The sequence below is a fragment of the Athene cunicularia genome, assembly GCF_003259725.1.
Source record: "Athene cunicularia isolate RWA chromosome 11 unlocalized genomic scaffold, athCun1 chr11_part1, whole genome shotgun sequence".
Taxonomy (NCBI): Eukaryota; Metazoa; Chordata; class Aves; order Strigiformes; family Strigidae; genus Athene; species Athene cunicularia.
The window spans coordinates 4,324,721-4,350,543 of record NW_020799113.1 but is presented as its reverse complement, the minus strand read 5'-3'; the positions used below and the strand labels follow the sequence as shown (position 1 = coordinate 4,350,543).

At 41.5% G+C, this 25,823-nt stretch overlaps 1 protein-coding gene across 1 annotated transcript; it reads left to right on the top strand.

Annotated features, from left to right (window-relative positions):
• The first annotated feature begins 14,809 nt into the window (after window positions 1–14,809).
• CLEC3A (C-type lectin domain family 3 member A) lies at window positions 14,810–22,119 on the top strand. Its single transcript, XM_026856683.1, has 3 exons — window positions 14,810–15,011; window positions 17,122–17,202; window positions 20,291–22,119. The coding sequence occupies exons 1-3, from the start codon at window positions 14,897–14,899 to the stop codon at window positions 20,680–20,682; spliced, it is 588 nt and encodes a 195-aa protein (XP_026712484.1). The 5' UTR covers window positions 14,810–14,896; the 3' UTR covers window positions 20,683–22,119.
• Window positions 22,120–25,823: the final 3,704 nt, after the last annotated feature.

The window sequence follows — 25,823 nt, the reverse complement described above, 5'->3', positions numbered from 1 at the left end:
CTTGGAATTGGTTAAAAGGAAGATTTGGGGTCTCATTTCCCATTTTGGTCACTGGGGGATAGACAAAGAATTTTCTTTTTATTATAAAGTACATCAAAGTTATTAAAATGAATGAGTGCGCTACTTTACAGAACATTAACAATTTAGATACAAAATGTTGACTTTTACAGTCTAAGAAGTTTAACACATTATATAAGCACTATTCATGAAGTGCTCAGCAAAGTGTATTTTGATACAGATAGAAACTAATTTTCAGACGTTAGCGTTCAGATTGCTCTGGGAGATGGATTGACACACATGTTATCCTCAGAGAGACAGTTCCTTCCAGAAGTTAAGATACTCTAAGGGAATAATCTTAAAATAGCATCCAAACCAGCCACCACTAAAGTAGCTAACAGAAAGCAGGAGGACATGACTGAATCTAAAATCCCACTCCCTGGGTCTTGGTCTTAACTCAGGGCTGCAAGGCTTACACCTTTTCGTTCAAAGAACTGATTAGTTAGCAAACGTTACAGGTCATCTCAAGCCTGTAGTTGAGTACATGGCTTTAAAGGTCTCCCTGCATGAAAGGAAGAAATGCTTCAATGAACTTCAGTTTAATATCTAAACAATGAGGAAATGCTAGCTTTGGTTTATTCCAGCCATGCAGGATATGTTCTAAAGCCTGTAATGTCCCTGAAAAATCTCATTTTAGTACTTACTGCATGCTCATATGAACGAACACTTGCTGATTGTGAAGAGGAGCAGAGTAAATTTCTGCCCTCTGTTTTCAAGTCTTAATAAGCAAATAATGATCAGTGCATCCCTTATCACAGGGTCAGGAGAAGGCTGAAAGCAAACAGCCATAGCCTTTTGCAAACTCTCTGTGATTACTAATAAAGCTCTGCCTTTTACCAGCTTTCCCACTGGGCTGTCTACACTCGGCTGTCATACAATCTACCACCCCGAGGCTGCTGCCAGGCAAGCAGGGCTGCAGCAGGCTGCCTTTGTGTGGCATCTGGCCAGATAAAATGCAAAAATCCTCCTAGGATACAGAGTCTCCCTGAGACTCACCACATCCTCCATTTTGTGCTTCCCCTCTCCTTTTCTGTGAGCTTAGTGATTAATCCTGGCTGGCTTTTGTCAGAAAAGATTCTTCTAGTCCGGCCGTGATTGCCAGCACACAACACGCTGAAAACCTCCATCTCTGAGAGAACAGTGCAGGAGTTTCTCCCCCTGGCAGCACCTAAGTCCCTCAGTGTGAGCCAGTGTTTTGTTTCACTGCAGAAAGAGCCAAAACAATCAACACACTGGAACTGTGTTATCTGCATCAAGGCACGTTTTTCCCAAGTAATTTGTAACATCTACACAAACATCCCATCGTTCTCCTTTGAGAGAACAGGTTAGAGTATAATTGCAAATATAGCTTTATCTCCTCAGTCTGAGCTGTCATGCTGATTGATTGCTCTGGGTTGATCCTAGCTAAGCCATTCCTTTCATGTTTACCTGGCCTATCTCTTGTCAGCTACTTCTGCAGCAAGCGGTGCGGTTTTCTGAACATTGACTTGTTACAATGCAGCGTCGGCACCTCACCACCAGTATGTTGTGGAAAAACTGCAAGGTGGTGTGAGAACAGTGCAGATGATGAAGAGTTAAGAGGATGGATGTATGAAAAGAGATGATTCATGTATGTCTCTGCCCAAGAGTAGAAGTTGCAGCATGTTATCTGTTGATTTATTGGTGTCCTTGAAAGGGAGGCTCTGGGGTGGTTTGTTACAGGTGTGGGGTTTGGTCACTACCCAGACTGTTGCACCCCTGGGTGGCAGCCTCTAAGGTCTTGCCCCGCTTTTTACCACATCACTGGAAATTTGACTCACTTCAGGGCAAGTGTTCAGTACTCAGAGTTCAGTTTAGCTCCTGTCCCTCTATAGGAAGCCATGCAGAACAGCCCATCAACCCAGACCTGGGAGGTAAATGGGACGGCTGCACCATCACCTCCTACCCAGCCAGCCAGGCCCGTGCAAAGCCGAAAAAGGGAAAATTCAAGAGATGCTGATTTTTACTGTATAAAGAGGTGCCTGACACTGACACCGCTGTCGCTGAGGTTAGTATTCTCCTTGGAGCTATTTAACAGCCCCCCACCTCTCACCAGGTTTCACATGGTCATCCCAGCCTTTCTCTGCAGGGTTTCTAGAGTCACTGCAATACTCAATAATCATTACTGTTCTCTGGTAGCACGTCAGGAAAATTAATTTTTTTACTTCCTGAAGAATACCGGGGTCACATCTGCTTTCATCCCCCACAGAGTGACCCACAAACTCCTAGTGGACTTAACACAGGTAGATTAACCCTGCACATATGGGAACCGCAGGCATTTTGGGCAAAATTAGAAAAAATGTTCAGGAACAAGCATTGACAGCCTTCATAGTGATTGGCCTGTCTCTTAGAAACACCTGCTATCATATAACATCAGCTTTCATTTAGAAAGGAACAGTCTTCACAGTTGTTGGTAAAAGCTTTAAAACTGCCTGAAATAAAACATCTGAAAAGACAAAGGAAAACTCTAATCTTGCAGTTTCTGAACCCTGATGTTTAATGCTTGGTACACGTACCACTAGACAAAGTTGCAAACTGGGCAGCAGGGATTAAATGGGTGGGCTAAGAGCTGCCACTGGCACTTGTTAGTTTAGGAACAGCAGCTGCCAGCTATAAAAAGGGGAAAAAGGTGACAGAGGGACGGCTGCAGGTGCTGCCTGTTTTCCTTCTGGGATGAGGAAGGCTTTGACCTGTCTGGAAGAGCTTCTTTTTTTCTTGCTTAGTGACCATGCTGAGATGCTACAATTATCCCCAAAGAACTGGGAAAAACAGTGAAGGAAAAACTGTTCTACTGTGAGGGCTGAGGGGTTGGGGAATAGGAAGTGAGTGCTTCTCTGGGGGCAGGTTTGCTCTTAGAGCTACAGCTGGGAAGTACTTGTGCCACCCATGGCCACAGCTCCCACTCTCTGCCCGTCCCAGGCCCAAGGCCTGGCTGCCATCCATCAGCCTCCTGCTACCTGCAGCCCTGCTGGAAGCAGCTCTGCCTCTGCAACCGCCAGGACTGGAAACGTGCTACATTCTGCCAGACATTAGCTGTGTCCCTGCCAAACATCATTTTCCTGATAAGCTGCAGGTTCCAGCACAAATCATTTTGTGCTCTTCTGCTGGGTAATCTTTGTAAATACATTTCCCACATGGAGAGATGTGTTTCACTGTAGAGTGCAGCAGTAAATGATGCAGCATCTTAGCTGCCCTGGAAGAACAGAGTGAGACAGCAGATATGCTACATGCATTATTTATGATAAGGATTTCTGTACATTCCCTGAAATGTCTGGCCCTTGGGCTGGCCAGGTGATAAGCTAATAACCAAACAATATTTGTAAAGGCTGGCGGGTGAAGTTAGCTGAATGGTGACTGGGGTGTCTTCTGGTGATACAGGCATTGTGTGGCCCGGAGGACGTGTCAGACCAGTGATGTTTTCCAGAGGCTTCTAGGAGAAAACATTTCTTTTGTTGCTAACACAGAAGAGAGATGATGACAAGCGAAGCGTATTTCTTTTCTAAATCAGTTTGCTTTGGCAGATTATTTTTCTATTTCTCTGCTGCAGGTTTTTTTTTTCTTCTAGTGTCTGCATTTTATACTAGGAATATTTTCCCACTGTAAAAAAAATATAAAATTAAACCAAATCTCCTGTGACTTGCCAGGTATCTCACCAGTTGTATAAAAGCATCCCTTTTAGTTCCCGGACCATTTCTATTGTAGACAGGAAACATTGAAATTAAGTGACTTGTCCAATGCCATAATTCTGCCATTTGGTTTAAGGACTTATGGTTCTCTAGCATTTAATTCTCCACTTACTGAAGGAATCCTGATTAAATTTAGCAGCTAAGCTGGAAGTTTTGCCTCCATGGCTGAAAGCTGTGTTACAAATCATACCTGATCCAAAGGAAAGGAGATGCAGGGGTTGCACAGAACCTTACGCTGAATGCCCTCAGCTGAGACCCTGTCAGCAAAGCCCCATAGAAATATATGCAGTTGAGAGACAACAGTCTTAACTTTTCCTTGCTTTCTCATCAGATAGGATAGCTCAGAGCCTGAACCAACACGGAATGTGGCCATTATAAGCATTTTCTACTGTTTTCTTGATCATCCTCTCCACACATATCTGAGCAATCGCCTCTGGTAGGGCATCAGAGGAAAAGGAGCAACCCAGAAACCTGAACCCAGCCTTTCCCAACAAGAGCAGTGCCTGGATTCAGATGAAGCTGCAGATCCAGCTGTTCTGGCCCCTTGTCACCTCATGGGTGGAACTGGGATTGGTCCATCCAAGGATCAGATGGGAAATGGTGTTGCATGCTGGGCTGTAGAAATGAGTGCCATAATGAAGTCTGATTGCCAGCTCCTGTTGAGCCTGTACATCAGTGGTGTGTTTATGCAGTGTGTCACTAGGGAGAGGCAGTACTCAGAGACTCAGCGTAGGCATGTGACAGGAGTTTACAGAGGGAATGATCTTCAAGGTCTCACTCAAATGATCTATCTGCAACAGCTCACCTAAACGTATTAGATGCTATTGGCTGTGCTGTGTGACACTCGCTCTAACCCATTCTCACAGTTCACATATTCAGTCTTAGTCTTACTTCAATACTGTCTTTCTTGCAGCACATTCCCTGGCATTGTACATTAATTTAATAAAGCGTACATAATACAATTCATATGAGATATTTGATCTACACTTTGTTCAACATATCGGTGATGAATAAAGTTATTACACAATGTTCTGTTTGCTAATCATCAAGCAAAACAGGATAATAAAAGGATAATTGTTGCAAGCTTCCTTCCTTATTCCCATTAAGATGGTAAACTCAACTCAAACTGGAATCTCACAGGAGTTTTACCACTGGCTTTCATAGGGACAGCATCAAGCTGATTGGTCCTCTAAATGAACCTAATCATAGCTGCAGTATTAAAAATTCAGGAAGTAATATTTATTTCCATGTTGTAACTTATTTGGTGGGGAAAAAAACACAGGATTCTTTTTCTAATCATTACTCAGTTCTCCATATTAAACTACACTATATACACTGCCAAACCCAATTATCTTTCTTGAGAATGCAGTATTGGTTTATACTGGTTTTACGGAGCCACTGGAGCAAGTACATGAAGTACAAAATGGAAAATCCTTGCACAGAGAATACAGCTGCTCCTCTGCATTTGCAGCTGTGCTGCTGCTGACACTCCAGGGGACTGGCAGCCCTCTGCTCTGCCAGAGGCAGCGTGCAAAGGCCGGCCAAGCTCCTGCCTCAAGTGCCAGGTTGTACAAGAAGACTGGATATGCAAAGCAAGCACTTGTCTTACAGCTCCTGCGCTGAGACACGAATTTGGTAGCCTTTCGTTAGAACAAGCTGTTTTGTTTCCTGGTCACATCAGATCCCTTGCAGAGGGACTGCCTTGGCAGAGCCCATTCAGTGCTTGCAACCTGGGGAGCACCTACGGAGCAGGGTGCAGTGCCTATTCCTCAAACTAATGGACACCCAAGCTGTTAAGTCTAGATAGCAGCACGAGGCACTGCGCAAACCTGCCAGCGCTTACCTGGGAGCAGTCTTACCACCTCGGCAGGCTGGACCAGCTCAGATTTAGTGCTGCACAAATATTACTGGCTCACTTGTACATGTCCAGATTTGGTGACCTGGCACCACTTCTGCATGGGGAGATGGTCCTGGACCGTTTTGCCATTAGTTATCAGAGATGAAGCAAAGGTCATTGGCCTTCTGTAGGTAAAACTTGGTTGCCTTTAGTGAGAATTTAACTCACAGGAACTTCCCCATTTCTGTGGGCTGAGAGCCTTCCAGTGACATGTAAGTCTGTTGAGCAAGGGAGAGTACAGGGCTTGATAAAGCCTTAAAAGAGCAGCTCTCTCCACTGTTTGACTGCCCAGCGCATGAGAGAGGCGAGGAACCTTGGCACATGGCTGCAACCTCAGCCTGTTCTTGCCAGTGCAGCGCTGCAGCTGTGTACAGCTGCCAGTGCTGCACGAGGAGCCGCACAGGGCAAGGAGCAAAGCAAAGCATAAGATTTGGCAGGTTCACCTTAGCTGCAGGCCTCCATGCCCATGGGGAACCTGGCCCTACAGGGAGGGGTGTGAGAACTGCAAAGAGGTTTTGTCCTGTGGCTTGAGAGGCACCAAAGATGAACATGGGCAGTGAATGTCAAATCCAGGCAAACCCAACCTGTTCGTTCTCCCACTGCAGTGAAGTGGCACCAAACACAGGTGGTCCTGACATTCAAAGATCGTTAGAAGATTAATTAGCCAATTTAATCAGCCAGATGTCCATATAACTTGTGAAATCATGTCACCTTGTTACATGAAGCTGATTTAAACCAGGCAGAGGCCATAGCTTTATTTTGGGAAACAATACTGACAAAGCCAGGACAAACGATCTCTGTTCCTTTTGAAACCCCAATTGTACAAGCACGTTTGACCTGATGGGTGTCTGTCCACAGCTGCTCTTCGTACAGTAATGAAACATCTAGGAAAATGTATAATCAAACTGAGTCTGATCCTCTACTAGGTAACATTGGTGAAAGGCCATAAAAGAAGGTGCATTTACTCTGAGTATTAAGCAGGCAGAGGAGAGCCTGTTCTTTTTTATTTTGATGGATAAGCAATACAAAAATCAGAGCTCTCTTAATCATTCCTAGGGCACTTAAGACATCTGCTGGAAATGAGAATAAACTGCAGTACAAATGTACATGACAATGAATAATGAAATAATGAAAAATTCTGTGATGTTTATGCTCACACAGTGTCTAAATTACTTGGCACATGCCAGAATATTTTCCATTTGAAAGTATTATTTGAAAAATATTTGAATAAACAGCCTGTTTATTCCTGCTGTTCTAGTTGCCACCAAGGAATCAAATTTCAGTTTCAAAAAACTTCAAGTCTGAATGCAGTCTTTGAACTCCCTCCTTCCCTGATGTGTAAGGTCACGCAACAGACATACATGCACAATATGTAGCATGGTGTGCCAGGACTGAAGTACAGGCCAGGTTTCAGGCTTTGGATGGATGTAAGCGTCAGCTGCCTTCGCAGTTGGATACGGGGGAAATCACACAAATCTCTCTTTCCCTCTTTAATTACAAATCCTTTTTCCAAACATCTAGCTTACCAATCATGTTGTGACTCCAAGTCTTTAAAGAGCTTCCCAGAACATTGTATATTTAGTCAGGGTGTGTGGCCCTGTCACTTGCACCTCCCCAGCTGCGTAATCCCACACTATAAACCCACAGTTTAGGTTCTCTGGCTGCACCTGGCTTGCAGCATCGGGGCACGGGGAGAGGATGCTGCACAGGACTGGAAACACATGGGAGATGGACAGTGATCCAGGAGTGTGACACGAGGTTCACACAAGCCCAAGCAGCGCACAGTCACTTGTCTTGCAGCACCCCAAACTCCACCAGGAGAATCTCATTTTTCAGCAAGAAAAGAAGATGAGAAATGGGGATTTGTATCCCCCTTTTCGTGAGCAACAGCCACTTTTAGCTAATTAAAATTTTACATTAATTCCTTCAGTTCTGAAGCATGCTATAGCCATACCACAACCCCTGCTTCTGAAATCTCCCTAAAATGCAGATACGTCCACCTTCTCAGGTGTAACTACAGCCACCTTCTTGTTGATTCCTTTAGCTTTTCATTTAAAAACTCTGGGGTTCTCCCAAGCCTGTTAGTGCAGGAGTTAGAATGTTCTGCAATTTCTGAAATGGACTAATCCTACTCACTACATATTGCCCAATAATCTCAGACAAGGTCTGACTGCACTGTAGACAGTGCAGTGAGTGCACTTTATGTAGACATTAAAGAGCTGGCTTTATACTAGATAGCTTGTGTGGTGTCAGCAAGCAAGCTACAGAACATATCAGAAAAGATAGGTAAATATATGTTTTGCTAGTCTGTGCTGGAGGCCATGCTATCCTGGCTACAGTACCCATCCACAACATGTACTAAGATGTGAAATCCTTAAAGACAGCAGCTCCCAGGAAAGGCAGATGCTATGCTACCTCATCATGGTTCTTTCTGCACAAGCTAGAATTCCGCAGAGAAAAGCAACTAAGACTTAAAATAAACTCTCACAGATTTCTGTTCTGTAATCAGGAAAATTTTAGGGACAGCGTTTGAAGCGACATCTAATACAGTAACAGCCTGTAACTCATCTGTGCATCCTCAAAACACAGCCTTAAGGGCGGGATGGGAGGGGATGTTATATCTTGACCTTTCACAAGAGGGCAGCATTCCCAGAAACAAATGTTACTTCTCAATAGTCATACTGGGCTCTTTGTGAAAATTGCACTAGTACAGGTTACTTCTTCTTTCCCACTCTGAGCATCCTTATGTAAGCACCTCCCAGGGGTGGCAGGGCTTGTTGCAGTTATTTGTCTGCTCCCAACTGCCCCTTCTGCAGCCTCCACCAGGCAGGACCACTTCGCACTTCTCAGGGGGTGAGTTTGCAGAGACAAGCTGAAATCTCCCAAGCATTTAGCTTTAGGTACTATTTTTTCCCTCCTGACCAGGCAGCTAAAAATTTCCTTTACATTTTAAAGCCCAGTGATTTATTTGGACTACACCACATATTTTCCAACCCTGGGGCCTGGTGCATGAGCTGATTATGCCTGTGCATGGGGTAGTGCTGCTTCTAAGACACAGTAAAGCAGGGTCAGCTGTTTGCAGATCCTGTGACAGCACTGAACTGCAGAGCTGTGGTTTGGCTTCTTGCCCCGAGCCAGGCTGGCAGCCCCCAGCTGAAGCATCCCCTTGTCAGTGGGCAGCCACAATGGCTGGGTGGGAGCAGCAACACTGGGAGTGTCTCAGAGCCCCTCTGTAGAAGGACCATGGTGCAGGATTTCGGGACTTCAGAGGTCATATGGCCATACATGAGGTGGGAGCTCAAGTTTCTGGGTTGGTGAAGCAGAAGGCCTCAGCCCTTGAGCAGAACCTTGAGTCTTCAGTGAAGTGGAGACACCAAAGGAAGACATGGTCACATTCCTGAGAAAGTCTGATTTTTCCATCTGGTATAGGAAAATCCTACAAACATCTACTCAAGCCAAAAGGTAATCCTCACTCTGGCCAGCCCTACTGGCAGTATGACCTGCTATGAACCTGTGAATGTGCAATTCAGACTGTCTGGAGAGCCTCACAGTGACTAAATCAAGGCTTTGTCCAAATCATTTTGTCTGGCACATGTAAGGATGAGCAGAACCTATTAAGATCATGTTAATGTGAAGCTGGAAGACTTCATATTAGGGAGACTGTGATGATCAAAAATAAAATATTTAAAGGGAGAAATGAAATGCTTAGGAGGTTTTCAGATCATTTCCAGGAAGGAAAAAAGGCAGCACACATTACAGGAGAAAAATTAGCACAACAGGTAATTTGTGTTTACAAAAGAGAAAGAGACACGTTCCCACACACATCCTAAGGGCTAAACAAGCTGAGCTGCTGCCAGTAATTCCCAACATGGAAACCTGGCCAAGTCCACAGAAGTAGCATTTTAAAAGACCCCATTCAACTACCCTATTTGCACCTGGACTGCAAAGAAACTGCTTTAAATTTTCTTCCAAAGTCTCTTGTCTTTAGAGATGACACAGGGTCAGCTGATGTGTAAAACTCTTTGGTTTGAGGGGGATTATGATTTGCTCTCTTTGCCCATTTCACATAGCCATTTATATTTAAATAAATAGCTATTTCTTTGGGGTCCTTCCTGCCTAAAGAAATAGGCAATGGCTGTCAGCAAAACACTCAGCACCTACTTATTTTTGCAGATAAAGGCCTGAAGTAAAAAGGATTTGGCAACTGTGCCATCCCTTTCAGATACCTGAACATTGCAGGAAGTGGCACTGGGGAGGTAACCAAAAAAAGAGTTCAATGGCTTTGTGAACATTGCTACGTGTAGATTTGGTGAATCTTTTCTGAATTCTGCATGTCTTCTGACTTATGATAAGCAGTATTTTCTCAGCTTTACAACTTAGATTCTATAGTCACTGCCATTACAAAAGAATGAAAGGAGTACAGGTGAGAGAGTTTGGTCACAGTATAATGATATTTGCCTTAAATATGTGTGATGGATGTAATACAAGTCTTTCTGCTGCCTCTTGCAAATTGTTGACCCTCCTCTCAGCAAGGTGCTGTTGTGACAGACCTGAAATAAGAGATACAAAAAGCACATATACTGGAAGCACAAAACACTGCCCTAATTCATCTTTTCATTACACATATAGTATTTCTATCTCAAATTTCTTCATTATTTGAAGCTTGCATTTACTGCACGGGAATGTAAAAGCCCCAGACCTGTAGGTAAAACAGCTACGTTTGGAACGGAAAAACACCACCTTGAGAAGCCCATTTATTGATCAATCCCATTAGTAGTGCCACAGCACCAAGGTGAAGCATGCATTTGGGACAGCAGCATCACATATCTAAAGACGACATGAATGCCCTCATTTCTGCCCTCGGTAACCTTCAGTGCAGGTCACTGGTGGGCAGCCTGGTTTTGCAATAAACCTGGAAGCTCCTTTGATTCTAATAGACCAGATCACTTGTAGCCAGAAAATTTCCTTTCTGAAAACAAGATCAGTATGACAGGGAAAACCTGAACTGACTGCAAAACCCCAAAACATCATTAATAAGTTTCACAGAACTTCACATACCCTAAGGTTAGCCCTTCCCTTTTCTAAACACATGGTTTGTTTGCACAAATTTCCCCAAAATAACTTCGGTGTTGGGATGTCAGCCATAATCCCACCTCATACCTGGTTGGACTGAGATCAAACCCTTAAGGAAGACTGCAAGACTTTTTTTCAGGGCTAAAGAAACCAAGCATACAGTAATTTTCCAAGCGCACGACATAATCCATGACTACAAGAATTTGCTACATTTGTTACATTTAATTGAAATAAATGCAAACCAACCCATGGATCTCATTTAACACCCAAGACAGTTATAAAAACTGATGCATGGGAGGTGATAAACCTTTTATTAATAACCTTTGTGTTATCTACTTTTGTTGGCTATGCTGTCTCTTTGGATTGCTCTGCGAAGGGGCAACACACATACAAGGTTTTCCAAAAGCACATGCAAGCTTTTTTCCAAATCCTATGCTGAGCTGAATTTTTCACAACTGAAATGCTGGAAAAAAAGAGTTTGCTATGATTTCAGTAGCAGATACAGCCCATTGGTTTCCCATTTGGTCAAACATGGCACAACTCAATTAGCTATGAAGCATGGAGTGGACTGTAGATCTCAGTAAAACATAGCCAGTCTACTAGCAATACATGAGCAGTTTGCTCTTCAACAGACTGAAGCATTCATTTTCTTTAAAGATATTTTTTACAAGTAGTGTTTTATTTGTAGCTCTACCACCTCAGGAGGTAAGTAAAGGACATGATCTCTCTACATAGGATCTTAGTCCACACACCAGGAAATGGCTTCTGCAGCCAGACCTATTTCAGGATCTCAGCCCAGCGTCCAGTCCTCATCTCACACTGACTTCTCATACTCTGTGCCCAATTGAATGTTTTTTCCACAAGCCCAGTGACAGCTGAGAATGGAGAGGAAAAAACAACTGTATGAAGAGTTTTTCTGAGCCAGTTTACAGGAGCATATAAAGGTAGAACTGTCTCCAAGGGGAACAGTCTTTTTACCTTGAAAAGCCTCTGTGGAGAAACTGAAATAAACCTTTTACCAAAGGATGCTTATGCTCTGAATGGTTCAGTTGTTTGAAAGCAAATGGAATGAGGTGGGGAGACAGGAGCCATAAAACCAGGTGCCTGTGCAGTACAGCAGCTATGGCTTCTGTAAGATGTCTCTTATCAAACAATGCACTTCAAGAGTGCTTTGAAGTGAACTAAGCACTTCAAGAGAAACTACGATTTTGTTTGTACGTATAAGTTCTACTACACTGGTTTAAATAAAAAAGCTCAATCCCATCTTAGTCTGGATGCAGCTATAAAGGTATGAGACTATTTATACTTGTATAGCACATTCTGATATGGAAAGAGGAATCATTTGTCCCAGGAAAAATTACACCTACACATAGGTGTATAGGGCTGTATTATCACTCTCTGGGATATATTATATTACTATAAGTATGGTAGTAGAAGAAAAATTACAACTCTAAATGACACTGTAATGCTGGTTTCGAGATCATACACAGACCAGGCACTCACTTCAGTGAGGCTCTAGGCCTCCTATGTGGTTCAATTTCCTTCTTCCACAGTAGCACTGGGAGTTTACATCTTTTCAGCAACATATTTTGACTTCTCTCTGACTCTCTTGCCCACACACTGTATACAAGAAGTTAAACTTTCTTCTCTAGTTGCTATGGATAAGTCATGTGAAATCTATTTGTCAGGTACTCTAGACAAATTCTAGACAAACAAGCCCCTATACCCTGTGGTCTCTCACAGCAGCTGCAAGGACAGCTTTGTGATTCAGGATTTAGGAGTGAAGTCCAGCTGAGCTACTTGCAGACTGGTAAAATGCTCAAAGAGACTACTGAATGAGAGGGTTGAAGCTTTCAAAACAGAATTTCAGTCTGTTCTTACAAGGACGTAACATGACATACTCCAAAAAGCACAGGTTTTTACTCAGGCTTTTGGCCAAGAACTCTCAGAATACCAAATCTGTTTTCTTTATACCGCTGTTTTCTAGTGAGTTGTGTGCTTGCCTCAGTAGAGTACAAATCTTTTTCTGTCAGACTTATTTCACAGGAAGAAAAGAAAGCCTGTGTTGGAAGACTCAAGTTCCTAGGAGCAGGAACAAATACATTCTGGTATTGAGTCCTTAAACATGCAGACTAAAATGCTTGCTGACCCCAGCTGCTGCTCCTGCCTCTCTAAAAGCCCGTGGGACAGCTAAACTCCATGTGAAACAGCTCCAGGGGTTTACAGCTCCCTTACTGAGGTAACCCAAAATTAGCGTCAGTTTAATATGTCAGGCTAAAAGCTGCAGTGGTTCAGGATCAGCTTCATGTACAATTCCACAACCTCTGAGAAGGGACCAAGTGAAAATGTAACTGGAGGCAGTTATTGATTCAGCTGTCTGCCCTTAATTAACTTATATCGATGCCCCAGTATTACTGGGATAAAATATGGATCAATCCTGAATTTAGAATGAGTTCTAAATGACAGATTAAAACTTGAACTAGACCCTTGCAAAGCTCCTTGTTTTCCTCTCTGACAGCCCACGTTTCAGTTTCTGGTGTGCTAGTTGGAATGATAGCCTTTTCCACAGTTAACTGTGTATTGAGGTGCACAGCTGTGCGAGGGATTTGTTAGACAGTCCTGGGTGGGTAGGACCCTGTAATAACCATCTCTGGTGTGCTACGTTCTGTAATAGCACTGAAGACTTTGCATTGTTGATCCAGAGGTTTCCCTACATAATGTAATATACTTCAATATTTTGAAGCAGGACCACTGAAACTACATTTTATCATATCAGGTTGCATTTATGCAAAGTTTATTAACTAATGATTAATAGATGCTTATGAGGTATAGATTATTAGAACACGGCTAGTTGTTCAAAAGTATCCAAACAGATGATGTAGGTGTGGTTTACATTATAATTACTGAAGTGCTTTTAGACTGTATGTGGGGGTTGGAAAAAGCCAGTATGCATTCATATAGTCTAACAGCATATCCCTAAATCTCAGTAATCATTTTAAAAAGTAATGTTTCTTGCTGTTACAGTTCTGAAAAAAATCTGCCAATGTGAGCAGAATGTAATCAAGGCAGAGATAGCAAAGAGATGTCTGAAACAACAGCTCTGAGGGGCATGAACTGTGCCTGCCAGCACCCATCACCCAGTGATGGCTTCAGCGTCAACATTTTAAATAAACCCTCTCTTACGGCAGTGGGGGGAAGAAGAGTAGGATGGATGGGTGCATTATTGTGACAATTTCATTTGTCCACCAGAACTGAGGAGAGGTTCTATGCCCATAGCAGTCCCAATTAAAAGGCAGCCCATAAAACTCAGCAGAGTCCAAGGGCAAATGAAAGAGATCCAAATGCAGAGAGCTCTCCAGAGAGACCCTGTCCTGCTTTGATCATCTTGTGCTTTACTGAGAGCAGCATCTCTTCCTCTGACCATACAGTCAGGATTTGGGAACCTTTGGAAGGGTATCACTATGTTTTGTTCCCCTGACTAGACCCTGCTGATAGCTCATACTGTTCTTAACCAGAAATGCAGTCAAATCTATTAGGTATTTAATGAATGCACTCCTCATTATGTCATCTTAGTGTGTGTGTGTGTGTGTGTGTGTGTGTTTATATATGTGTGTGTGTAGCTGCAATGTTTGCATTTACTCAGGAATGAGTAATTTCTTCTTTTGGTTTAATGTAAGTCGGATTGTGACCGTTGTCATGACTTAGCCAGCTTGGGTCAGAGCCATGCTGGGTGAGCCTGTTATATTTGAAGAAATCTTTTGGCTACCCCTCCTTAAGGCTGGCATTGCACAAGGTGTTTTTGAGCATCCATCTGCTTTTCCATACGTTTTGGTTTCAAAGTTAAAACAGGAGATACGGCGCTCATTAGTGGCAATCAGAGCACTGTTCAGTGCTGATACTGCCTCTGTAAAAGCAACCTGTCCCAGCTGAACCCAAAGCAGAAACAGGAATTTCAGATGAGATGTGAGAACAAGAGGGTGCTTTATGCTACAGCCAGCTTAAGTATTAAACACATTTCGTAAGCAAGGAGTACAGCCAATCCTATCATGACACTTTTATAAAACTGACCTCAGTCAGCCCCTACTGAGATGTGTCTATGTGACTTGCTCTCATAGCTGCTAAAGAGAGTCGCTTGAAGCTCCTTGTTAAGTTCTTTAGAAGAGACATGGCACAAACTGGACTTACGATTTTTCTACTCATAAGCATACTACTGCTGGATCAGACCATCAGCCACGCTTCCAAATTCAAAGCCAGGAAGCACAGCAAACGTAGAGTGAAAGGTACTGGGTTTTAACTGGGAAGAGGGATAGCAGCTTATAGACTATGCAAGTTTGCTATGTACTTACATAACTGCATGAACCAAAACCTAACATTATACAAATGTTTGTTAACAAAGGACAGTTAAGTCTATATTATATCTGTCTTTAAAATATTTTTATATGAGTTAACAAAGCTAAAAATAAGGTGGCAGAATGAGTTATGGAAAGAGGGCTGTATAACAGTTGTAAATAGATTGCTCTGTTATGCCTATCATCTCTGTCAACATTATTTAGGACTCAGAGGTACAGCTGAGAGAGGACTCTGGCTGATCATTCTTAGTTACATAGTTATACTGACTAAGATCAGAAGAATGGAAATCCATGTACATATGGTGGAAAAGAGCAGAACAAAATATTCAGTCTCCAAGGGTTATTGTTCAGATTTCTGTACCATTTCCTAATTTTAACAGAATGTCTGTCTAATATTTGTGGAATATTACTTTACCTGTGTAACAAGTACTGTGAAATGGCAAGTCAAACTCATGAAAAAGAATTAGCAGAAAAAGATAAAGCATAAAATCCCAGAGCAAAGCTTACAGAGCAAATAAAAGACTGCTGAATGTTGTTTGGAAATGTCTGTGTATTTAATTTAAAGACTTAGTTCTAATAAAAGAGGTTATGATGAAGGTTACACTAATGGCAAATATTTAAACTTCTAGTCAATATAAAAGACGCAGCTCTGATAAAGCCATTGTACAACATGTATACTTCCTTCTCCTTTTAAACCTCTATAGTTTTTAGCTTAGTGTCCTAAGGACCGGCTACTTATACATCTGTTTTGCCAGCACATTTATCTGTGTACTTTGCATTAGAGAAATGGAGCTCCTGAAGATACATTTTCCATATTTTATAAAATTCAGAATGAAGATGGAAAGAAAAAAAAAAAAAAGAAAATAAAAACCATATCTGCATTAGTGTCCCACTATGAAAAGGTTGCACCAGGAGCTCAGTTTGTTCTGGATTTTGCCTCTTTTGAAGCAGATGGGGACATGAGGGGGCTACTGTGAACTGGGAGTCACAGGGAGGAGCATGGATTGAGGAACTAGGAGTCCTGCCTTGGGGAAGCAGGGAGTCACGAAGGACAGCTGGGGATGTCCCCACAGGCAGTAGGGAATACAGAGAAGCAATGAGATTTCTGGGGTGCAGCTGGAAAATTAGGTGATGTCATACAGCTCTGCAGGATCTGTGGTTTTGTTAGTTCTGCTACATGTGAAAGAGCTTATTTATTCCTCGTGTTCATTACTGTGGCTTCTGGAAGGTCTGGTTACTGCTGCAATCAAATTGTCATCTTGTGCAATGGAAACATGACTGCTAGTTGTTTGATGGTGGTGGAATATTACATTCATTAAGAAAAAAGAATGGAAAAGAGACCATGAGAATGGAGTTATGTACAATTTCACTTCTTTTCTTTTCCCATCACCTTCTTCATGCTTTTGTAAGTGCTACAAAATGGTGTTTCAGACTGAATTTGTGTGACTCGAGTCACCAGGCCCTCTCTGTAGTGACTGAGGGGAAGGCTCCTCCTGGGGAGGGGAAATTGCAGCTCAGCAAGATTATTTGCATACATTCAGACTGTGAAGTTGATTATATTAGTTGTTCCTCACTGTGCTAAAACAAGAGTTGTGAGAAACTGTCAAGCTCACAGAAATAACATTTATTTGAATAAACACAACTTGTGTCCTGCTATTATTTGTATGTCATATATATATACACACCATGGTGTACAGTTTCAAAAGTAAATAGGCAAATTTTGCTGTAAATTAGATACTGGCATGCTAAATAACAATTAGCTGTAACAATCCATGGTTTTCAAACTGTTACTAGGACACAGTCCAACTGGAAATGAGATTTAAACCATGAGTGTGAAAGGTAAAGGTCGGTGCCTCCTGTTTTTTCATAGGAACCCTACAGGAATCCTTTCACTAAGGAAAAATCCTCAAAGGAAATGAAAACATATCTCAGCAATGCAGAAACACACGATATTTTGAAACAGCTTTTAACGTGCAATTTTAAAAGTAATTTTTCTTTTGCATGCATATCTGTTCATTTCTCTGTGTTCCTTTTATTTAAGAAAAAGATGACTTAAAGACCCAGATTGACAAATTGTGGCGAGAAGTAAATGCTCTGAAAGAAATGCAAGCACTTCAGACAGGTAAAGCAGCTTACACTGGTCAATGGTTTCCAAAAGTTATTACTGCCTTTCCTCTCTCCTTCACTCCCATCCTTCTCTTTAATGAGGGTTTGTGACTGAGAAATACAACTCTAAGAGCATGGTATGCCAGAGCTGTAATGGTGAGACAAATGTTGAAAAAAGTACTCAAGTAAAATCAAGTCTGAACTTATGGCATACAAGTGACAATTCTTCACTAAGAGCAATAATTAGTCTGGAACAAGAGCTACTTTTGTCTTTACTATACACACCCCAAGCTGTGATTTTAGGTATAATCAAAGGCAACACAATGAGGATTGCTGGCTTTGAGAGTTTAGATGGGCAATGTGTTAGGTCCCCACCTTTGATATGAACATGGGCTAACTGTCAAGGCAAAAATATTCATGGAAAAGGCTGAGAATACCCCTAAAAGGAAGCTAAAAGGACTGAGCCTTTTCAAAGTGTGCAGTTTGTGACATTCAAATGTGAATGTTGCCATAAAACTTGAAAGTAATCCCCACTGTGAGTTCAGAAATATCCCATATCAATGTGCAAAGTCCTTTAAGTATTTAAATAGCCAGATGGAAATTTCCAAACAAAATAAGAAGGGTAAATACACATGCACCTACTAGACAGTTGTGCTTTTCCGCAGCTGTTGACTGTTGGCATTTAAACATGTACAGGAGAACACTACAGAGGAAATTACATCATTCACATGAAACAGAACATATTTTCCTTAGGGATGGTAATATCTAGGTTGTCCTGTTTTACATCTTGGGTTATATAGAGCTTTTTGAGCTTTACAAAATATTTTTATTTTAAATTTCTTATAAGACTTTAGAAGTTTCTTAAAAGAGGGAGCCTGTGCTAGACAAGTAACTCTTGTTTAAAAGCACTTGTATTGCTTCCAGAAGGAGCTTGAGAGTAAGCATGAAGTGGCTTAGAAATGAAACCAGAGTCAAGAGATCTTCTATCCTCAAAACTTATTTTGAGCTATATTCTAAATTCAGAACCTACACTGTTCAACTAGAAACCAAATTTGGCAAAAAGAAATCTACCACCCGTCTAGCTCTGGCTGTGTTTATTAATGGCCTTATGATACTTGAAAAAGGAGCTGCTTTTTTAGCATACGGACATTTCTAAGACACACATCACTATCTGATTTCTTCTTTTGCTTGAATTTCCTAGGTCTCCTTTCTGCACACTGAAATGTTGCCGCACACCATTTAGCAGCAAATACTTTCTCTCTAAATAGGGCTGGTCTCCATCATTACTGCATCCTTGCAGAAGTAGATAAGGTCTTTCTGATGCCTTCTATTACTATAAATTTGTTAAAGAATGTTCAGTACTTTTCTCTGGCCATTAGCCATTGGAAAGGATTGAAGGATAAGCCCTAATATAAATTGATGACCCTCAAAACGCAGCTAAGGAATGCAATGAATACTACAAATGGAAATATTAAAAACCTGAGACATACAGGATATGAGCCAAAGTGGATTTCCATATCCTGTTGACCAGATACATAATTACTTTTTTTACAAGAACAGACAAGAGGAATTAGAAACAGATTATAGAAAACATCAGGACAGAAGATGTTCATATTATTTCACAACATATTTCTAATTTCTAAGTACAAGATGAGTTTAAGCAATAAATGAAATAATCTGGAAGTAGTCACATGCAGGATTCTAAAAATAATTATTACAGGAATTTATTCAAGGCCTTTGCTACCTTCCTCAGCTTAGAAGGAACACTCCTTCAAGGAGGGTTCTCTTTCAAGTATTTTTCTTGGGAGAATCTATTTTCACATATCTGCAGTAGGAGAGCTGGAAAGCAAAGTTTAAGGATTCATTCCTGCAAGCCTGCCTATGGCTGGAAGAACTCTGACAGCGGTTCTGCAAGGCAATTCCAGTCACAGAGCATATGCCAAATTAATGTTCTAGTACATTTGGACTTTACATCAAGACTTCCCCAATATGTTCCAGTAGAACTAAAAGCAAACAGATTTATAAATGCAAATGTTTAGATTATTTGGTCCAGATTGTCATGCAAGCTCAGTAATAAGTGTACACTTTTACACAGCGTTTATAGATTTAAGACAGTTTATCTCGTTTGAATTTAGAGTTTGAAGGATTAGACTTCACTGAAAAGACCAGAAACAAAGAACTAAAGAGGCGAATATGTACTCCTCCAAGGACGGAAATACTCTTTTATGTTATCCAGAGATCTGCATTATGAATTTCAAATCAATACTTTTCTGGTGAGCAGGACACATTTAAAACAACACTTTTCTGTCCTGCCTTTGTTTGCTAGGAACTAGGCTTAGTTAACGCATAGAACTTTTATTTGGCACTTAAATATCGTAAGTATGAAAAGACCTTTAGATCTGTCTCTTTACTATAAAGCCAAGTACAGATTTCCTGATGACCAGCTCGCATCTGCCAACAATACAAACATCCATACCTCATCCATTCCATCAGTTTTAAGACTGATGAAATAAATAGGTAAAAATGTGTGAAAGCAGAACTATTTGCTGAAAGATATAAACTACACTGACAACAGGCCTGGGTTATATTTTAGTGTTCTGAAACAGGAAAATAAAATAAAAAAACACTTGAGAGAATTACACTGCTGGAGGGAATCTGAGGCTCAAGATCATGCCTGAGGTTTATCAGCATAAACACAGGAAAGATTCTCAAAAACCTTTTATGGTGTTAAGATCACAACTATGTCTGTCCTTCCCCTTAAGTGCCTCTTCTCTGGAGCAGCTCTAAGAGCATGCTGTGCTTTTGGCTATCTCCTGTAGTCCAAGGTGCTTTGCAGAGTGCCTGTGAGCAGGCTGTTCGGACTTCCCAAAGGCATGCTAACACAGTGGCTGTGTACAAGGTCCTACATGGACAGGAGGAATAGCAGGGAAGTCTGATCTTACTGCTACTTTTAGGCCCACTCTGTGGAGGCAAGAGCCTTTCACTTGCCGAGAGACTTGTCTGCTTAATTCCATCATACTTTCAGAAAATTATAATTTTAGGAAATGTTATTCAAAGCTATAGCCCAAGCTTTTACTAACATGCAAACCAATATCTATTCACAGTCTGTCTTCGTGGGACAAAGGCCCATAAGAAGTGCTACCTATTATCAGAAGGCACCAAACATTTTCATGAAGCCCATGAAGACTGCATAGCCAAGGGAGGGACACTGGCTATCCCAAGGAATAGTGATGAAACAAACACTCTTCAAGATTATGCCAAGAAAAGTATGCCTAGAGTGTCTGAGTTTTGGTTGGGAGTCACTGATATGATAAACGAAGGGAAATTTGTTGATGTCAATGGCATGGCTCTACAGTACTTCAACTGGGATCGTGCCCAACCGAATGGGGGGAAGCGTGAAAACTGTGTCTTTTTTTCGCAGTCATCACAAGGCAAGTGGGTGGATGAAGTCTGCCGTACTGCCAAAAGATATATTTGTGAATTTCTGATCCCGTAATTACATATACAAATAACCATGTTTCAGGTTATTAACGTGAAGGTTTGCTTGTTAGTAACCGCTCCCACTTAGACAGTGGCAAGTTAAAAATCTCCATCTCCTGCATTGTACTCACTCTCTCCTGAAACACAAGGTTTTCTCTATTAATTTATTTTCTATTCAGATGCTAAAAGTGTTATGTTTAGTAAGTGCTCTCATTATGTACAGGTATATATATTAAGTTTTGAGCTACACTGTGTCATATTTGAGCATATAATTTCAGCCTGATGTTCGGGTTGCTGGAATTCACCTGCTATTTCTATGCTTTGTATTTCCATGGAAGGATAGTATTTACTTGAACTCAGAACTCTAGTGAATTTATTGAAAGTTTACAAAAGATGGCTGTTTCGTGACATGTGCCAATAAGGTGTATGGATCCTTTCAGTTCCAGTGTTTAAGAGGGACTCTGGGATTATGTGAGCTCCTGTGAAAAATGACCAACATCCTTGTAGAGTTTAACAGGGTGAATCTGTGACCAGGAGTTTTACTTATGTGTTAAGAAAGCCAAATGAAACAGAAAAATCTGTTAATTTTTAAACTGCATGGAGTTAAAAGTGACACGCTGCTAGAAAATGGGGAAAGTAGCTGTTCTAAAACATCAGTTAGTCTAAACGTGTTTGCTTCTAAATGTCTCAATTATGGTTAAATATTAGATGATGTCATGTGGAACATTCCCACTGAAGAAACCAGCCTGGGACTACATCATACCTCTACCATGTAATGCTTTCATAAGATGCGCAAAAGCCTTCTCTCCTGCAGGATCAGAAAGAGGCTTTATAATTCAGACATAACACTGCCTGAAAACACAACTAGAGAGGAAGGATCCCCTTTCTGAGCACAACATCTCTGCTCACTCGCCTCTCTACATGGCAGGCAGCACAGCCAAAAGGCACAAAAGAGTGGGGCCAAACTGCAGCTCATTTGGCTGATTCAACACCTGACATTTGTAAAAGTAAAATGTGCTTGTTATTTTTTGCTGTTCTTAACCTCACAATAGATTTGCCTTTATGTTATAAATTGCAGTTTCTCTCTTGTATAAAGGAATTTCATTTAAATATTTAAATATATTGCTGCTTGGAGGCTAATTCCTACTTTTTATCTTTTAGTTGTGCAAGATTTTCTTAAATTATGCAATAAATCTGTGATTACTGGTATTTAACTCTAGTAATATTTTTCACAGCTTATGCATCCATGTGAAGACCACTTTTTCCTAGAACTTTTCTTGAGGGTTCAAAAAGGATACTGTCTTTGGGCACATTATACTATACTTTTTTTTTTTTTTTTTTACTAGGGTACCTACATATCACAGGACAAAATTTGGATCCCTGCATGCCTAAATGCTACATGAGATGCAACAGTTCAACACATCACTAATGTGTCATAAATAATTTCATTTCGTAACAATATATTTGTAAAATAGGCCTGATTCTGAATTCTTTCACTTAGCTCCTGAGTTCAAATAAAGGAGCAAAAAGTCCCCAAATATCTTCAATTTTCTTTCAAAATACACCAACCTTTGCTAAGGTTGGGATCAATATTCCTTTTACCTACATTTTAACATGATTGAAAGTCTGCAATAATTTTGCATGGCTTCTTTAGCTCTGCCTTGTCTGAAATAGGTCAGTATCTCAGCATATCTCTACAGCTAGAATCAAATTAAAAATTAACCACAAATTCCAGAACTTGTTTGCCTTTCAGTAGCTCATAAGTTTATGTCCTATTCAGTCTATTTCAGCCAAGCTTCTGAAGTTGTGCACAGGAATCGAAACACTTATAAATCTCATCTGTGGACATTTGTCAACCAGATACAGATACCATAGACAGAAATAACTATTTGTTTACCGATGATTTACTGCAAAAAGTCAGAACTCACCATAGAGAAATCAGTAATTAATTTGAAGAGTCCCAGCAGAATGCTTACTTGGGAAATAACAAAGTGACGTAAAGCAAACAGAAAAAATGATGGAGGAAAACTCAGGTGGATAGAGTTGGAGAGGAGATGGTAGGGGATAAACTCCTCCAGAAATGCCAGCAATGAGGGCAAGACAGACAGGAAACAAAGCAGAAACACAGCAGGGAGACAAACTTTGTCCTGTCAAATTAACTGCCACTGTCTTTCCTCTCAAGGACTGAACGTGCCAGACTGAAGTGAGCTCAGAGTAAAGATGAGTATCTGCTGGTTTATGGGCCTGCTCTGACCTGCTGCTGCACCAGCTCTTGTCCCCAGACCTTCACTCCCTACTTTCCCTCTCTCCTGGTAAATGTGGTATTGCCCATCTTTGCCATTCAGGATTAGGCTCCCTTCACACCAGTTTCATGCAATTAGTTTCTGAAATCCTCTGAGGTCTCCCAGTGACGTTTTTCCCTCCAAGTTCCAACTCTGGGTTCCTCATATCTTCAAAAGTCACACAAACCTGTGCACCAGGGACCCCTGCTCCCCAGGACAGCTGGCAAAAGGGAGACAAGAGCTGGAGTTCTGCGTGCAGCTGGGTTTTCTGTGCTGCAGAGGGGTGCTGTATCACTTCGTGATTTCCCATCTGCACACTGCATAGTCATCGGGGTGCAGCTGGGAATTGCTTGGTGACTGGGAATTCAACAGGACACACGATAGCAACTTTTATACACATTACTGCCAAACCAACAGAAAAAGCACCAACACTCACACCTAGTGGTCTAACAGGAGAACGCAGGGTTTACAAAGTTTGAGGTGCCATTCACATGCGATTACTGTAACAAATACTGCTTCTAGTTGCTTGATAAAGGGAAAAGGTTCAGTGTAACAAGCCCAAACATCTACTAGCATCTTTGCAAAAAAATAGATATATTTTTTTAAAAGACTTTATATACTAATTTTCAAAAGTACTTAACACTCAGCTGGTAAACCTACATTCTTGTTATTTTTTATACCTGGTATTAGGAAATTTTTATTTTAGGAAAAAAAAAAGAAATTTTTTTTCTTTAATTCTTAACTTTTCATGGACTCTATCTTGACAGGCCAAGCAGTCAGTGTGATAAAAACCTTGGGAATGGTGCCCTGAATATATGATACGACAACATAAAAAAGCCCTAAAACCACTCCTTGTTTTGCAGCACCACAGCAGGTTAAATAATGTTATTTTTCTCCACACTTATTTCATACTTATATTTGTCCTCCTACCTTGCACCTGACATGTTCACAGATTTCTCGTCTCCTTTGTCTCACACAGACATCTCATTCTTCCATCTTCCTGCCCTAAGGGAACACAAAGCTGGCTGGGAGCACCTAGGTGAGCGAGTTCCCTCCCCAGGCTTTATGTCTCGATAACAGAAGATGTTCACAGTCAGGTAACCATACAGGGTGACACAGGGTTAGGTCACCACTCTCTGCTCTGTCCCGTGGCAACTCATTTCTTGTTAGAGCAAGAGGTTGCCCCTTGCGGCGTTCACATCTCTTTGCTTCTGCCTTGTGATGTGTTTTAGTAGTACTTTATTTCTGGCATAAGAACTGGTAGTTAGAAGAGGTTCATTCCACATGATATACACCCAGTATCATTTGGTCTGCCTTCAGCTGCACTACATCTCACAGAATTTTCTACAACTCACCTTCTTTCTTTTTGACCACCTCAGCCCTGCCTGTGTATGTTAAACCAGGCTGATCATCATCCTAGTGAGCCCACTGACACTGCCTGCCAGCAAGGAGAGTCTGAAGCAGAAGAAAGACTACCAACACCCAGCTGAGAGCTTAGCTGTACTAGAGTTACCCCTCTTTGGTCTGCTCTCAAAGGGCAAGTTCTGGTATTAGCTGAGAGGTGTTCAGGAGCATCTCCCACCGATGCTGAAGGCTTGCTGATTTGCTCCTGACCATCATTAGAGAACTTGTGAGGGGGTATAAAACTCAAAGTAGAGCAGTTTGGAGTGGAAGGAAGTTACAATTCAAAACCAAGTCTAAAGCTGGCCTTACACACAGGAATGTAAGCACAGTACTTTTATTTACTAGTATCTTTACCTTTTTCACCTTTCTCCCTTGACCTTTACTCCTTCCTTTTATTTTTCTCCATATGTTCTTTTCCATAGTCTTCAGGCATACACATTAACTGCCTGGGAAGGAAAATCTTCTAGGAGCATGGAAGTTTGATTCTGTAGCTAGGTCTGTACTTTAAACAACTTTTACAGACCTATTCTCGAGTACTCACCCTAGTAGCAGTGCAAAATTCAACCTTCACCTTCCATCCATCAGCAACATCTAGTACCTTGTGGAGCACTCCATTTTTGAGGCACCGATGTTACCCCAGTAAGATCAGAGGAGTTCTGAAGTTACTTGTGGCTATATTACAGGGATGGAGGATTTGCCTAAATCACACACTGCAACTGCCTAAACCTAGGTAATTGCTGAAGGATAACAACTGTATCTGAACAACATGAAGCAGCCTCAAAGCACCTTACTTTTGAATAGCAGTGAGCAAGGGGGATTCCTCTGTAGGAGCAAAGAACTTCAACTGGAGGCTCTGCTCACATTTAAGATCAGCCCAAGCTTGTTAGTATACATCAAGCACTCATCCCCACTTGAATGCTTGGGTCACAGTGAAAAGTTCTCAGCTGTGCTTGAGGCACAGGCTGTCTGATGGATTGATATGTGCCATGGGTTTTAGCAGCAGAAGCTTTAAAAATAGAAAACAGTCAAATGTTTGGCAACTAAAACATGTGGAAGTCCATTAAAATTTGGGAAATGGTTTCAAATTTCAGCTTTCTTGGTCTTAATCTCCAATTTAAACTGCTTTCTGGGATTAAGCCAGCCACATTGATGGCTGTCAGGAAAGCTGCGTGCTTCCCACTATAGGGTGTTTATAGAAGGAAAAAATACTCTTGTACCAGACTCCAAGCTAGGGGTTTGGGGGAATGTAATCCCAGATAAAATTTCTGCATCCCAGCTGGAAGTGCCTTTCTGTGCTCAGCAGCCCAGGCCTATGTGTACGTAGGTGAGCTCTAAGTCTTCAGCAGGAGCCCACTGAGAGCAGGAGGCTACTGAGCATAGGTTACAGATGGTTGTTACATGCACAGCTACCACCTCTACACCAGAAGCCTGTTTACTTGCACCACAGGCATGTAGCTTCCTGCCTTGCAAC

Coding starts and splice junctions, on each gene's coding strand:
- CLEC3A (XM_026856683.1), top strand. CDS start 14,897: ATGGCACAAACTGGACTTACGATTTTTCTACTCATAAGCATACTACTG. Junction 15,012..17,121: donor CAGCAAACGTAGAGTGAAAG/GTACTGGGTTTT, acceptor CTTTTATTTAAG/AAAAAGATGACTTAAAGACC. Junction 17,203..20,290: donor AATGCAAGCACTTCAGACAG/GTAAAGCAGCTT, acceptor ATCTATTCACAG/TCTGTCTTCGTGGGACAAAG.